Here is a 16908-nt window from a genome sequence, read left to right on the forward strand (position 1 = left end):
CTTGTGCTATCAGCTGTTCGAGGACCGGGTGAGGGAGGGGCGCCCCCCCTCAACCCACCCCCACACGGCTGTCAGCGAGTGGTCGGTTATGTGAGCATGCTCTACCGCAGCACTGATCATTGTCTTGTCTTTGCAGGCAAGTTTAACATAAACATGATCAATGCATGTCTCAGAAACGCTCTGCAATTCTTGTAGGCTCATTGATCATCGACTCAAATCCATGACTAGCCATCAACATTTCGTAATCGTCTACTGCACTACTATTGATTAGTAAATTAATGTTCATGTCACCAATTATACAAGCACTTCTTTTTAATTTTAGTTCATTTTCCTAAAAATGTTTGTAGCTCAGATAAAAACGCAGGAATAGAATAATGTTGCAACCTGTATATAGCCATAAAAAAACCATTCATATGAATCAATTTTAAGGAGAACGATATAAAACATCTGCTGTTTGAAAATAATTAGTAGTTGAAATAAAATTTACACTTTTAACAAACGAGTCATGAACATAGACAGCGACTCCACCAGCTCTATATTTATTATTACATTTTAAAAATATCGTATAGCCATTAATTTGGTTCAGATTCGCTTCGGAATCTTTAATCCATATCTCGGAAAGGAATATAAAATCGGGTCGTCTTTTATAAGAAGATAGGTGTACTAGCAGGCTATCAAAGTTATGCCTCATGCTGCGAATATTTTGATGAATAACCATAAAAGTTCTATCGAAACAATTTATCTCTTTCAAAAAACTAGTATCATTAATTAAGTTCAATTTTTTTTTTATATTAATAAAATTTTGGACTGCCTTTAGAGAAAAATTAAACTAAAATATTACAATTACATGTCACAAAAAAATTCATAATTAATTTCAATCAATTACACAGCAATTAAAGTTATGGAATCAATAATTAAATACATACTTACAATACAAGAATAGTACTAAAGCCTTTCAAGGTCAGCCTGGTTACATACTTGTATGACAGGTGCATTGTCCTCTTTTCTTAGGAAAAACTTTTCCTCCCCCGGTGCCACACATACTTGTACCCTTTGTCCTTTTTTCGCCTGACGAGCGAGCGCATACAACCTCCTCCTTGAAGGTGTCAGTGACTCGTTGAGGTAGATTGTGGAGTCCATAGCCATTCCAAGATGCCGCGTTGAGAGATCCCTCTTCTGATGCTTCCTCTTCTGGAGTTCCTCCTTGTCAAGCCGACGGACAAACTTCACAATGATGCCACGGGGTCCTCTGCGAGCCGCATCATTCTTCTTCCCCAGACGGTGACAAGCGTCGATCATCGTGGCGTTGATGTCCATGTTAACCGCTTTCCCAACTTTTAAACCACGATGTCAACCACGTCGTCGACAGTCTCTGTAGGCTCCTCAGGGATGCCCTGGATCTCGATGCAGTTCCTCCTGGAGTACATCTCTTGTTCCTCTACGCGGGTCTTCAAAGCAGCAATCTCATTCCTCAACGCTTTATTCTCCGCCTCCAACTTCTCCATCCCTTCCCTATACTTCTTCATTTCATCCACCTGGCTCCTCAAAATAGCAGCAGTTTCGGCGAGCTTGGTGTCAAGGCTCTCATGTGATTTATTGAAGTCAGCAATTATTATTACTTTCTGGTCAGATTTTATTTCATTGATTGCCTGCATGACATCTTCAAGTGACAGTTTACCTTGCTCAGCCTGTACTTTCCAGTCTCATACTGCGACGTCGGATTGCAGCACATGGGTTGCACCTCCAGGCGATGTCCTCATTAGTGAGAGGCGATGTCCTCATATACCTGAACCGTACCGGTTGAAATCTCATCAGCTGAAAAAGAATCAAAGGTCAGACAAAATTACCTTTGTTTGGTTGTCTTTTATTATTATTAAAAATTACATAAGCCATCACTGTTATATTGTAGTAATTAAATGAAAATTAACAACTATTTAAATTTCTTACAGTATAGAACATTATTTAGTATTATTATTTTACTAGTACTTGCAGCCACTTATGCAGGTATGTACTATGAATTGCTGTCGGCAGCTGCCATTTTGTTTCTATTGAAAATGTTAATGTCAATATTTTAAGGTTCACTTTTGAATGTTTCCAAAGTGTACTCCAGACATGAGTATACCAGTTCTTGCTTTGTTCAGTGTCTTTATGTGTTTTTTTTTACTTTTTTTAACAATCTTAAAATTGTTTTGTGCGAATAATTCGAAACTTAACATTTATGTAAAGCTAATAAAATGGACATTATCAAAAATGTAAATAGATAATATTACTTTCTACTTCAAAATAGTGGCATTTAAAAGTTTTAAAAACTTATTACTTTTGGAAATCATTACTTCTACAACACTTATACAACAATAAAAGTAAATTTTATAACAAATCATATGGTAACTTGTATGTTTAAAGTCGTTGAAAAATAAGAGTTGAGCATTGTTAGTTGTTAGGCAAACATAAAAAATAAATTTCTCTGTTGATGGAAATGTTTATTTTAATTAGTAATCGCTGTTAATGATGCTAAAACCTATGATTAAAAAAGTTTGTACTTGGCTCTAAGAGTACCGTTTTGACCCCTCAAAAAATATATATGTTGAGTGTTAGCAAAGCTTTTCACTGGAAAAATTTTGTTTCTGTCTGTCTGCATTATATCTCGAAAACTACCTGATCTATAGACTTGAAATTGTGCACAAAGCTTCATTTCTATATGAGGAATACTTAGTTCGATGATTGTGCAAGTCATTTGGTTGAGCGTTAATGAATATTTTTACAATGGTCTTATGGTTAACCATGGTTTCTGATTAGAAAATATCAGAATAAATCAATTTTTAAACAAGCTCAGTACACTCATAAGAGATTGTAACATGTGACATATTAACACATGTAGCCCAACAAATATAACACTATTTACGGTCACTTGGTATGTAGAATTTTAATATTTAAACACTGATATGGAACTTAAATTAATGCACAAAAATTTTAATATATCATCTGGCAAGATATCTTGAGAAAAATTATTTGTAGACTTGAATTTTTGTTTGAAACTTCATTTCTAAATAGACAAAAATGAGTTCAATGATGGTGTGTGTCCAACCATGAAATGGGGCTCAGAGTCATTGAACCCTATTACTTTGTAGGCTCTCACAATTTATCTTTTGTTTTTCAAGGGAAATAATAAAAAGAGCTATACAAGGTGGTATCAGAAAGTTCCCCAACTGTACTCGCCATTTTGTTTGACGTACTATACAATCCGGTGCACCAGTATTCTCTGCTGCAATAGCCTCTGAGTCATTTTGCCCAGGTTTGTTGTTGTGAGTGGTTAGATTATGTCTACAAGTTGTGCTTTGTTATTGTGTGTTATCATTATGTAGCGATTTTTGTGATGGCTGATAAATTCAAGCAATGTGCTAGCATCAAGCTTTTGCTTTAAACTTGAGAAATCACAAATGAAAACTTTTACAATGCTTGAAGAAGCTTTTGAAGAACATTCATTGAGTAGAACACAGGATTTTAATGGGTATGCTTGTTACAAGGTTGACAGAACTTCAATTAAAGATGATCATTCAGGATGGCCTTCCACAAGCAAATCAGATGAAATTGTTGGAAAAAATTTGGCAACTCAGTCATGAAGACCGTCATTAGAAAATAAATGACTTATGTAGTATTGTCAGTATTAGCTATGGAAGCTTTCAAGACATTTTAACCGAAAATCTAGCCATGCATGAATTGCTGCATAATTTGTGCTTCGGCTTTTGACTGTTGATCAGAAACAGCGTTGCTTTGATATGTGCAGTGAACTCAAAGAGACATCTGAAAGTGACCCCACACTCATATCCAGGATCATAACTGGTGATGAAAGTTGGTTTTATGGTCATGATCCAGAAACAAAATAGCAGTTATCAGTGTGGAAAAATTCACAATCACCAATAAAAAGCAAGACAAGTGAGAAGTGCAACAAAAACAATGCTTGTGATTTTTTTTTACATTACAGGCATTGTCCATCATGAGTTCGTGCCAATTAACGTTACTGAACTCTGATTTTTATTGTGACGTTTTGAGGCTTTTGAGGGAAAATGTGCGCCGAAAAAGGCCTGATTTGTGAAAAGGCAAAAACTGGCTATTTCATCACGACAACACTTCAGCTCACATTTCCATGAAAACAACATAGTTTTTGGCCAAAAACAACATAGCTACTGTTCCACATCCTGCCTATTCGCCAGATTTAGCCCCTTGTGACTTTTCTTTCTTCCAAAAAATGAAAATCCATATGAAAGGTCACCGTTTTGACAGTTAAAGACGTACGAATAAAAACACAGGAAGTTCTCACAGCCTTAGGGAAAGTCTGGCTTTTGACACTTTCCAGACATGGAAAACCGCTGGGTTGTATCAACTCAAATGGAGCTTATTTCAAAGGAGATAACAATAATAACAGCCCAGGTAAAAAAAAAAAAAAAAATAGCAGACCTAATCCGGGAACTTTCTAATAACCGCCTCAGAGAAATGAAATTTTGCATTGAACCTCAGTGAAGCCTGTTACCTTGTAGATATCTAAATTTTATATTAGCATATATGCTTTTAATTAAAAGTGTTTACTTATCTCACTTGTATTACTTGAAAAATACCGACATAGACAACCTTACTGTAAATGTTTCAGAGGATCGTGTTGAGCTGGATAGGGATTTTGTTGCTTCTCTCCTCGCTCATCTTTTCTTCTCCACCTTTCCTAAGCGGACATTAAAAACACACCCAACATTGCAAGACTTCAACTTCAGCAATTTCTTCAAACACCTGGACCAGTAAGATAGTAGGGATTTGTTTTGCATTATAAATTTAATGTGTTTATTTCAGAGGTTAACTGCTAAGTAACCTGGTTAGCCTAGTGCCTTCAGTGCTACTCTTGTGTGTACATATTTTTAACATGCAGTTTATTACAGATAGTTTATGCCATTTCAAAGAGCATTTATTAAAGTCTAACAGTGATTTCCTGTACGGTGAAAACTATTGAGCAATCTGATGTGTGCAGGCAGCACAGTAAACTCGTGCTCACAATCAGTTATCTATATCTCTAGCCTCAGGTTGTGCTTTTGAGTATTTAAATGCATTATGACTGATAATAGCACTAATGAAAGCGAAATTAAAAGATATCTAGAAGAATGTAGTTTTCAACGAAACAATAAAAATGTGTCGTTTCAGAAGTTAGTCATTTGGGTAAACAACAAATCTGACATATGAAGTAAAAGTTGATGTTGTTACTATTTTACACATGGGAAAAATGTCCTGTTTTAAAGTAAATTAGAACAGTTTTTTTAAAACATTATCTATATTGGCCCACAGTCATCTGATTCAGTCATGTCATGGGTTTGGGGGTATGAAACATTTTATAGCAGGAGCTATCAACGCATTTATAGCAATTAAGGGGTAATTTGAGTATTAATGGAAATTTTACCACATTATATGCAGTCTATACCACAGGTTTATTCATATTCTTATTGTACATTGACTGGATATTAGTGTATTGCTTTGTCAAAAGTTTTAAGATCAATGTTTATTTTTGTATATGCAAGTAAAGTCTTACGTGTTTATAATTTTGTGTGTACTAATTTATAGTGAATTTTCTCAATAGTCAAGTACAATCAATTTTAAATTGAAGATTCTCAATCAGTATGAATACATTAAAAATTGAAAATCTATGCATTTGAAATACATACTGCATATTAAATAAGAACATTTGTACTTGTTTCTTATATCTGTAGACAGAACTGTTAATTAAACTAATATGTACTTATCAAACTTCAAATTTTTTGTGTCCTTTTGGTGTGAAATCACCTCCATAACACCCCATCACTGTAGTGAGATTATTTATAATATTGTTCAAATCAACTTAATTTTGATATTTATAGTTCTATTTCTTCCTTTATTTTCAGAAACTACCAGAAGGCCAAACTGAGGAGTTTTTTCCACTATTTTGATCTCTTAGAGGGTAATGGTGTACCTTCTTCAAAAATAATATTTTCAAGGCAGGTAGGCTGTGATATATTATTGCTACGGGTTTGTGTTTGTTGACAAGTTTTGTAGTGAACTGAATAGACATGCTTCAGAAAAGATAATAGTAAGTAGTCAAGCATAGTTTCAGTAATCTGGTGTTCTCAAGTCCAATGGGCTGTGTGGCCACGCAGGCATTACGAGTAAGTACTTGAACTGCAAGATTGTCAGTTACCTGTACAGTGGGCTGTTTTCTGTGCAGCCACATGTTTATATCATGTGATTCTCTTATTGATATGTTTGGGCAGCAGGTAGCTGGAGCATATCAGAGGGCTCTTGTTTCTTTTGCTCTAATGTTGAAATAAGCATCAATCAGAATCTAGTAAAATATGAATTACAGTATCGAAGAACCTAACAGAATGATCAAAATTCTTACTAACTAGTTCAACAAAGTAACTTCATCATTACATGATTATACTAATTTTCTTTACAGATCTGTTTATTTTGCAAATTTCTAAGTGCCATCATAGTTACCCATAAGACCAATGTAAATGTTTCAATGCTCTAGAACCTTTCTATCACATGGATGGAGAGACTACACATGATTTTATAAGGCCCTGTTAGGTGCGGAATAATGAGTATGATCGTATAGAATTCTTATACCAATTTTAGTAATATGATAAATGGGTATTTCTTTAGTGGCAGCTATGGGGTTACATTTCCTTGGAGGGTTCCTCTCTGGTTTGTTGTTTGTTAAACTGACTTGTTACTTAAATCTAGGCAACCCAATGGATGTCTCGGATAACCATCATCAATAACCACAAATGTCAATATATGATTGTAACTTGAGGTTTAGTTTATTGCTGAGAATGGTTGTTGGTGTTGGTGGAGTGACCTGAACATGAGAAAAGAGCACTTCCATGCCCGCTTTGACTAGTAAAGATTAAAACAGAGAACAGAGATCTTACAAAGTGACATAACTGAGATAGTGTCACTATAGTGGCTATAACATCCTTAATATTCTGCCACTTCTGATGTCATTCAGAGGACTTTAGGGGTTTTAACAGGCAATGACAGGTTTCCCCAGATCCTTGTCCTAGTGAAAACATTGGACTTCATCAAGTGTAACACAAGAAGACAAATTTATAAAGTAGAGAGCATCCATATATTTGCTCTGTCGGGTTTATATAATAATTAATACAAAACTATTCTCCTCATGATCTCAGATATACTTTGTATTGACAGATATCTATCACAAATTTTAAATTTAATGAGTGGAAAACAATAGATTTGAATTCTATAGTTTGTAATCATACGCACTTTTATTAATCAATACCAATTTATTTTTTTAGGTAAAATTCGGTGTAAAATTTAAAAAAGAATAGTATTATACATTATATTAATAATAATAATAATATTCTCCTCCATCGTCCAAAATATTTTTGGTACACTTTACAACAGTGTATGCAGTTTCAGTTTAATCAGTTAGTACATGAGATGGTTCGTACTCCTCTAAAATTTTGATTTGAAACATGAGAAACTGTTTTAAGTTTTGAAAATGTACGGGTGTATGTACAGGTGATGACGGGCAAGGAATGGTTGACTATTGAGGACTGGCTTGAATGTGGGTTGCCGTTGTGTCCTCTCATTATCCGACATGAGGGAAGACTGGACCGGGCCACCAGTGATCATCTTGTCGTCTGCTTCAGCAGCTCCAGGATTGGAGGCCAGGTCCTGGGTGGTGGCAGTTCCTGGGTTGGTCTATTTATTATTTCTTGAATAGTGTATCACTATTATATTCATCTAAATTGTAATATTAAATCTCGCCCTGTTTAGATTTTTTGAAGTTCAGTCATCTCTTTATTACTTTTTAGTCTAATACTTCTTCACTAGCTGTTGATGATATTTCATTGATAACGGTTCTGTATCTAATCTTTTCAGTATCTACAAATGTTACATTCACTGAAAGAAATTACACGATCATAAACTCCTAAATAAATGATTTTTGGGCCTATACTTTGTTTTGTGTTAACAGCTCTATGTTAGAGTTTTGGATCTTACCATGGTAAACATTTCCTGATCAAATTGGGATTCACCAGGTCTTTAAATGTGGGTTTTATTAATTTTATGACAGTCGGGATAGTGGAAATGATCGTAACATAGGTTCTCATAAATTGATTTTTGGTATTTACACCAACTTTTGGATTCATTGGGCAAAAACCATGGTATGAATCCCATTAATATTATAGTTTTATTAAGTAGTTAAAGTTATATTCTTGCAATTTAACATTCAATAGATTTTTACATCTAGTGAGTTTTGAGTAAATTGCCTACAAAACGTGATAATGGTATTTACGTACATGTATTTGTTAACAGGAATGTCTCCAGTTGTGCCTTTGTCCTGAAGTGCTGTCAGCTCTGTTGTTCTGTGAAGCTCTTGAAGACAATGAGGTGGTCTCGTTAGATTCAGTCATCCAGGTGGCCAGAGTCAATGATCCCAGGTACAAGGCTGTACTGGAGCCATTGGACACACCTGTTACGGTAATTATTATTATTACTTATTTCTGAACCATAGTTAGCAATAATAATGTCTTTAGTGGTCGTACGATTAATTTGCATATTATCATGACATTTTATTTCTAGAATCATTTGATTAACTGGGAAAAGGTGTTCAAAATAGTTTTCTGTTGTTCACAGTTAAGTGTTATTTTGATGGATGCGGAAAACTATACTAAGCTTCCGCTGAGTCAATATGAAGAGGACAACTTCCTGAGGGAGTTAAATAAGTCTCTGTTGGGATTCCGGCAGCGGATCTTGCTCCCACCCCCTCCCGCCACTCGCAGGCTATCTCCCATCGGAGAGTCCTTCAGCTCTACTCCTCCAGAGGCTGAGGAGACCGTCACCGCTAAGCCTCTCCAACAACCGCAGGTCTGTACAACATGAACACATTGTCAGGCTAAATTGGTTTCGATGGAAACTTCTTCTTAAAACTGTCAACTAATTTAATTGAGTTTTTTACACAATTGATACACTTCAGTTATGCTCCATAAACCAAATAAGAATTTCTTAATTATTTCTACTTTGCAAGTATCACAAAGCATAAAGAACTATTGAGTAATTGAGTTAAAATGTCAGATAATCACACCATTTTAGTAGAAAGCCTAAATGACTCAGGTAAGAGTGTCAAAATTCTTTGTAAATTGTAAATATACTCCTAACTTAGATTTGAATAAGCATTTGACACAAGTTCTTAAAACCTTATATTTATAATTAAAGATTGATAAATTGACAACTATTCTCTGAAATCACACAGTCACTTTCACAATCTCAACTGAAGAATATGATATCCAATAGGGATTGGAACTATAAATAGTAGATGACTGCAATTATTGTCATTAATTTAAATTATCTATATTGGAATCTAAAATGTTGAACTATAGAATGTTTGTTTTTGTTATTACAAAAGCCTGTTTGTTACACACAAAAATTATTTACAGTTCCCTGTTACCAGTTTGCAGTCTTCAGTGGAAGATGTCAAAGCATTTTTCAGTACATAAACCTGGTTCTCCCACACGTGACAAGCAAACATATCTTGTTTGTGACTTTTTACCCTCTCAGGTACACACTCGGCATGTTTTCATTTTCAACCTATTGCTGTCAGGATGAAGCCCAAGTTTTGTAGATCTCTGAAACAGTAAAACTGGTTCCTCTTTCTTGGGGAGGATTGTAGTAGTTGTTGTCTATATATACTGAGCAAGCATAATAAAATTTGCCATCCAAGAGGCAAAAACGCACCGGCAAAAGAATACTAGTCATTTATTCAGTCGTAAACAAAGCCTAGGTTTTAATGCACACTGTTTATTCAACAAAGGAATAACTAAAGGAACGAGGAATTTGGAACATTATTTAATTATACTCTGCTGGATAATAGCTATAAACAAGCCAAAAGTTGTATGTGCGGACAGTTGAACCGCATTTCCAGACGGAACTGAGTTAACAGAAAGTAAATATACTTTGTATAGAACAAGTTTGAAAAGTTTCAGAGACCTACCGTAAGATCAAAGCATGTAACAGGCAAAATAGCCGAGCGCTGCAGGGTTGGTCGCACAACTGTCCGGACAGTGGCCCGCAGCGAACGTGTTAAAAAGTGTTTTACAGGACAATACATGTGTTTTTAAATTAAGTAAAACAAAATTACATTTTAAATCAGTATTCTTCTTAGTAAAAAGTTTTCATTCTACAGAACAATACTTGAGTGTTTTTCGATAGAGTAAAACAAAATTACAATATTATAAATCAGTACGGCTGAAATTGATTTAAAAGTTCATAAATTTATGCAGCCCTGTATGAAGTTCCTTAGTAAACTTTTTATTACAATTTTTATTAAAAAAAAAAAAACAAATCAAACTGATTGAATCAGCTTTATTGGTTAGCTCAATCAGTTTGAACAATTGGAACTAAACAGCCACTACCCCATGAATTGATTTGTCTCATTACCATGTCTCATTAAAGGTTAATATGTATATTCTGTACCAGATTATTACTTTGGCTTCTATATATATTTCTACATTTTATTCAAAATAATAATTTTATTTATATTTATTTAAAGTTTAAATCTCATGTCCCAGTCTCTAACATCTGTCCAGAAACCAAGATATGATGTGCCACTTCAATCACTGCCCAACATCAATTCCCGTCGTAGGTTCATCCTCCTTGGCTCGTCAGGGGAATGTTTGCCTATTTCTCGCAATCCTGCTAGCCGCTACTCCTCTTGCCATTCCTCTGATGAAGGGGAGTTCTTTTCTGCCCGGACCAGCATCAGTGAAACTCGTAAGTTACACACTCATTTATTGTAAACTAACTTTAACCCGCAGCTTTGCGTACAATTTCTTATTGAATAACAGGGACATCATAGACATAAAATGCCCTAATAAACAGTCCTGAGATAAATGATCACAGGACAATCTAAATATAACACAGCTATGATGGGAAGGATTTATTCAATGACAGGCCTTGAGATTCCAAGAGTCGAGTCTGTGACGGCGTTAGATTTCGGATGCTGCACTAAGAGGAAGGTGAACTGGAGCTAAACTCAGCATTTACACTGGATGATATTCCAATGTCCTGATCCATCTCAGAATAATTGGACTTTTAGGTTTAATGAGCATTGTTTTGGAGTCCTGAAGTGAGAGAGTGAAATAGGTTTTATAAAAACCAATGTTATAACTCGAATTTCTCTGCAACATTTCATAAAGCTTTATTGAATAGTTCCAACAATTTCAGTAACTCAAACTATGTTAGGCCAGGAATCATAAGTTGAAGTCCAAAGTAGGCATATTTAGGTTACATTATAGGTTTCATGGTTATGAAATAGAAGAGTTAAACAAAATTGCAACTGGATCTTATTTCAGCTTTAGCATATATAGAAGCGAACGAAATATATTTCAGTAATCATGATAGCATTTGTATTTTTGCAAGAATATACATATTCTGAGAAGCATACTTCAGTTAAAAAGCTTGTACTTCTTGCCTTTGAAATCTATTTCAGATCTAAGATATTTCCAGTGCCATAGTAGCATTTGGATTGTTGTCTCAATCAAAAAAATATCTACTTTCTTTCTTTCATATAATAATTTCTTAAGTTAGATTCAATTAACCATAAAGTTAGAGCAGTTAGAACTATTTAATTTTCCTTGAAATCAGAAAACAGAAAAACAATATATAGGTATTCTAGGATTTGCAACCCTATTTCAACCCCTGTAGATGTATAATCTTCATGAAAAATCTTTACTTTGTCTGATGACGGCATATGACTTGTGCCAAATCTAATCTTACCCATATATTGGCAAGTGAAAACAAAAAGGTAGTTTTTCCTATGGTTTCAGTGCCATTTCATCTCATTATTTATTTGATAAAGTTCATTAGTGAACTGAGGCCATGTATCATACCAATAACTCACATGTTTAGAGTATATAAACGAGTTGTGTTTGATCTCAATGCTTGCTCGTAAAATTTCATGAGCCTACTGAAACTATAGATTAGAAACCATCAAAGCAAGAGCTCATTTTAGTTGTCAATTGAGTCAGTTGCGTCTAGCAGAGAAATGCTTATTTAATTTACTGGGCATACAACTAAATATTTAATAGAAATGATCTAACACTTAGGATGATTAATTTATTACTTCATTAATAAATGCACTTAATGTGATAGTGGAGGAGGAGGAGGAAGAAGAGGGAGAGGAGAAACCAGCGAGGAATTACAGTGAGCAGTTGGACACGCCGGAACGACGCTGTACCTTCGCTCAGAGGCTGAGAGAGGCACTGGATAGAGCCCAGTCCAGTGAGAGTTCAGAGTCCAGCTATGCTGTGGGCATCAGCATCACTGGGTCAAGCACTGCTGACAACGATATCAGGTCTGTATAACTCACCTGCTTTAGTGTTAAGGTATTAACTAAACAACTCACTATGTGTACATGAAAATGGAATTTAGTATAATTGCCTAGGCCTTGTATGCCTGTTTTAAAGCATTCCAGTAACATAATCTAATCTCACTAAAAGTTGAGATATCATGAAAAGTCACATGTCATAAGTCATAACCCCATACACCACTTTCAGAGTAAAATATTAACCCTTAAAAATGTGTGAAGTAGTAAATCACAAAAAATAATATTTTTATTTTCAGATTGATTTGGGTCTAGTTACAAAATTGCTGATATTTCCTACTTTAAATTATATAAATGCTTGTAAAATTAAAGACAAAAAATGTACTTTTTGTTTTTTCTATCTTAGGATAATTGGTATTGGTCTATGAGATTAAGTAATTCAACCAAAAACCTATTACACTACCTTCAGCTCCTAAATTAATTGTGGCATAAAATTTAAAACAAGGAAGCAAAATTCAGAGACTTTAACCTTAAATTAACAATGTTAAAATTGCATCCAATTGGATTAGACATTTGAAATGGAAATGGAAATCAGAGACCAATTATTATGAACAGAACTTAACCTGAACTTAAATAAGCCAAAATGGAACTGACACATCACTAAATTGACTATGAACATATTTACCACAAGGTATTTATTGTTATTACCTTTTTTATGTTAACAAATTTGGGAATTGTTATCTTTGATAAATTATTTTTTTGCAGAGTGTTCATAAATAAAGCTTAAGCATACTATTTTTCAAAACATAGTCTTGGCCTATCCATATTTTAGTATTATTTGGCTTGTCCTCATGGGTCAATAGAAAAACTTAACAAAAGTAGAAGAGTCAGTATTGATTGTGTAAAGTTAAGGTAGGTAGGAGACACATAATGCACGTTTCATTTTAACTGAATAATTTTATGTTATGAACAATTCAATTGTAAATAAATTAACTCTCCTCGTGTTAGAGAGAGGGTTTTAATAGTTTTAAATCTCACACATTTAAACAATACTGTGTTATGAGTTATGAATTTCTATTTTGTCACATCTGGAGTTGTTTAAAAAAAGAGCTTTTCTTCTGCTTGACTTAGAATCAATCTGAAAAGGTAATATATTTCTCTTGACAAAGCTGTACATTAATCTGGAACATTACAGTTAAGTTTGAAATTCTTAACTGTTCAGATTGTTGATGTTGAACCATTTATTACATGAATATTTATTTTGTTCTAAATTGCTTATAGTAATCACTGTACATTGCTCTAAAATTGTTAAATTATTTATAAAAATCTAGTTATTTTTATTCGTTTTAGATGTTTTGTTGTTATCTATTAAAACTAAATCATTAGTTTATTAGAGTAAGAGTATGTGATAGGAACAATACTAAAAATAGAAAAAGAAGTTTTTTATCTCTACCTAATATTGGTTTACGTGGTAAATCGGAAAGGAGCTGCTCGATCGCTGTAGGTTAGAAGCAGTGGACAGTTTCTATAATGAAAACTGTGATTGGTCATCGTAAGCTAAGAACTAGAGTTTCCTTTCACAGAGAACAAATACAAGTTCTTGCAGTAAAACTTTCTCACCAATTTGTGTCCTTGTTTACTCTCTTGTAATGAATTCTAAATGCAAAAAGCATTTGTTGTTTCTATCATTAATATTCTTAACAGCATTAGATATTAAAACTAAATTACCAATTAAGTATAAAAAAATAAATATATTAAAAATATAACAGTCAATGCTAATTTGATTAATACAAGAACTTGTAGAAGAGTTAAACTATGGCGTATTTGTATTAATTTAGATATCTAATTGTTTTAGGATGAGACGAGGTGGCTCTCGTGGGTTTATGTTGGAGGAGGAATCGGTGGATGATCGAGGCCGCACAAGACATAGAGAACCCAGAGAGTACAGTCGACCATTCAAAAGAGGAAACTCATCTCGATACAGCTTCAGCACAGAATACAGCTCTGGTGTGTTTTAATCTTTTATAAATCATATTTAGTCAAGAGTTGTTGAAAATGAGGGAAAATGTGAGAAGGCTTTTAAATAGAGATAAGCGCAATGCAAGATGGGAGTAGCATGAAAAATCCCTTATTAGCCACAGCCTTCAATTGAAGAGGTCAAAAAAGAGGACCTAGCAAAGATTCTGTGAAAGTGTTAGAGATCAGCCTACTGCAGCTGGTCTCCCAAAAGTACTTTCAAAAGACCACTCAAATGGGTTTCGTAAACTGTTGAAGCAGGATGGAACCTACACTGAGAGTAGCCGTGAGACTAGAGCTAATTCTGGGAACTCACTTTCACAGTTCTGTTCTCACAAGTAACATCCACCAAAGGATTGGTCTGGGCATGTAGGTGGCACACCAGTAGAAGTTTAGGACTGGGGAGTAAAGTTTTCTGTGAAAACAAAGATAAAATGGGTTATTCTATATTGTAAACACCCTCTAAATCTCCTGGTGAGAAGGGGGGGTATTTTCCCAGCTTTAATGCAAAATTGCATTGACAACATTGTTCCTATAACAACAAAATGTTCAGAGTCAGTCTACCTTTCGGTTACATTCCCAGTGAGTGGAGAAAAATAAATGCTTTCTGTATACCCAAAACAGAAAAGCGTTCTAGCAATCTACCAAAGTCTTGGAGACCAATTAGTCTCAGCTCCTTCATGTTGAAAGGCTTGGAGAAGGTACTAGACCAATTTATAAGAAGTAAACTTAAATCAAAATTACCACTTCAAAAGTATGAATTTGCCTATCAAAAATGAATCTCACATCTACAATCTCAGTCCTACACAACCTAGTCAGAAGGATAGAAGGCACGATTGAGGCAAAATAAATTGCTCTTACAGCATTATTAACAAGGAGGAGATTTACGCCCAGGGGTAAGTAGTGACATGGTAAGAGGAAGGTACAAGGAGGTTATTTCCAACCTCATTCAAAGTGCCTAAAACCATATCTGAAGTTGGTGCAAAAGCACGAGACTCAGCATAAATCCAGGCAAAACTGTAACCTTACCATTCACCATAAGAAGGAAATTTGCTCTTACAGCCTAAAGCTGAAAGGACAATCGATCATTAACTTTTCAAAACAAGTAAAATATCTCAGGCTAATCGTAGACCATGGAAATTGAGGTAAATTGACATGGAAACCACACCTAGTTAGGGTATCAAAGAAGGCCTTGACGACAACAGCCATCTGCTCTAGCTTCTGGGAAAAAACATTCTGGGCCTTAAATCACTGTTGGTCCTACGTGACAATAATAAGCATTGCCTAACTAGACCTCTTTATAATTATAATATTACATTTTTTTGTATAATTATACTATATGACTGTGGTTTACAGTTCAATACTATACTCTCTTCTTGGTCTCTGATTATTTACCCTTACTATTACTCACATATCCTAACAGCTGGCTGCCAAACCATAGTACCTGGATACTCTGAGCCATCAACTGGTGTACTATGGTGTAGAAATATTATACTTTCTCTGTATTGATACATGTGTATATATAGTTTTTCAGTAAACATTGAATCGCAAAGTCGTTTTACAGGTTTGGCCTTTTGATCATATGTTAGTTTGCTTATTTAAACTCGTGCTACCGCTTAATGTTTTTCAGAACATTTTAAACAGGTTTTCGTTGCTCAGTAAATAATCTAAAATAAGCTGTAATCAGCTATCTGTACTGTCAGTTGCTCGCAAGTCGCATTTACTTTTGCCATATGTGCATTACTGGTTGTTATTGTTTATCTAGATTTTTATTATAGCCTATTATTAATTTTTTACCTTTATTTTAGTTATTTTATAAATTTGTTTCTTCCTAAAATGGAACAATGCAACAGTAGTTTAAATCAAAATAAAAAAAAACATTAATAAAACTTTGATTCCAAATTTATGTGTGCAATTTTCTTTTTCTTTTTTTATGTATGTAGTTTGAAGTATTGAGCAAATAAATCTCCATATTAGTTTTTACATAAATATTCAAACATGCATAGCGTACTGAACGGCAGATCTTTCTTTGAGATTAATTGAGTAGATCTTTGTGCAATAGACCTGGAGGGGGTGTATGAGCAGCTTGGACGGTGGCTGGATGAAGCAGGTGACAGCATTGATGGCGAGGCAGACAGGCAGCGACTGCGGGACATGGCGGTAGTGCAGTTCGCCGGCAGTCTGCTCAAGCGGACACTGAGCGAGTCATTCGTAGGTGTGCCACTGGATTCCAACGAGCATGCGGACAGTAGTGATGCTGAAAGGAAACACAGTGTCAAGTTGGCCATGGCTGCACGCAGCCTTAGTCTGGAACTAGCTCGCCACAAACACAAACTTGCCGCTCAGCTGGTAAGTCTTTATTTATTCATTCATATCAATTTATATTGATTTACTGTGTTTTCTCCTGAGGTGAATTTAACATTGTAGTCCATAGCACTGCAACCTTAGGTCTTTTGTGCTCCCTTGACTAAAAGCACTCATTAAATTATAAACTATATTTGATACTCATAACCTCCATGGTCTGCTCCTCTCAAGCC

General features: G+C 34.8%; 1 protein-coding gene across 3 annotated transcripts in view; it reads left to right on the forward strand.

Annotated features, from left to right (window-relative positions):
• LOC124359929 overlaps window positions 1–16908 on the forward strand; it is a 51836-nt gene that overhangs the window by 20550 nt on the left and 14378 nt on the right. For 2 of the 3 annotated variants that reach the window (XM_046813078.1, XM_046813079.1), the window contains exons 4-12: window positions 4646–4787; window positions 5916–6012; window positions 7552–7728; window positions 8350–8514; window positions 8671–8901; window positions 10602–10803; window positions 12184–12385; window positions 14211–14362; window positions 16434–16720. In XM_046813078.1, coding sequence (XP_046669034.1) covers window positions 4646–4787; window positions 5916–6012; window positions 7552–7728; window positions 8350–8514; window positions 8671–8901; window positions 10602–10803; window positions 12184–12385; window positions 14211–14362; window positions 16434–16720 — 1655 coding nt within the window. The remainder of the gene's footprint in view (window positions 1–4645; window positions 4788–5915; window positions 6013–7551; window positions 7729–8349; window positions 8515–8670; window positions 8902–10601; window positions 10804–12183; window positions 12386–14210; window positions 14363–16433; window positions 16721–16908) is intronic. The other variant, XM_046813080.1, reaches the window with a different exon arrangement.

The sequence above is a fragment of the Homalodisca vitripennis genome, chromosome 4, assembly GCF_021130785.1.
Source record: "Homalodisca vitripennis isolate AUS2020 chromosome 4, UT_GWSS_2.1, whole genome shotgun sequence".
NCBI lineage: Eukaryota > Metazoa > Arthropoda > Insecta > Hemiptera > Cicadellidae > Homalodisca > Homalodisca vitripennis.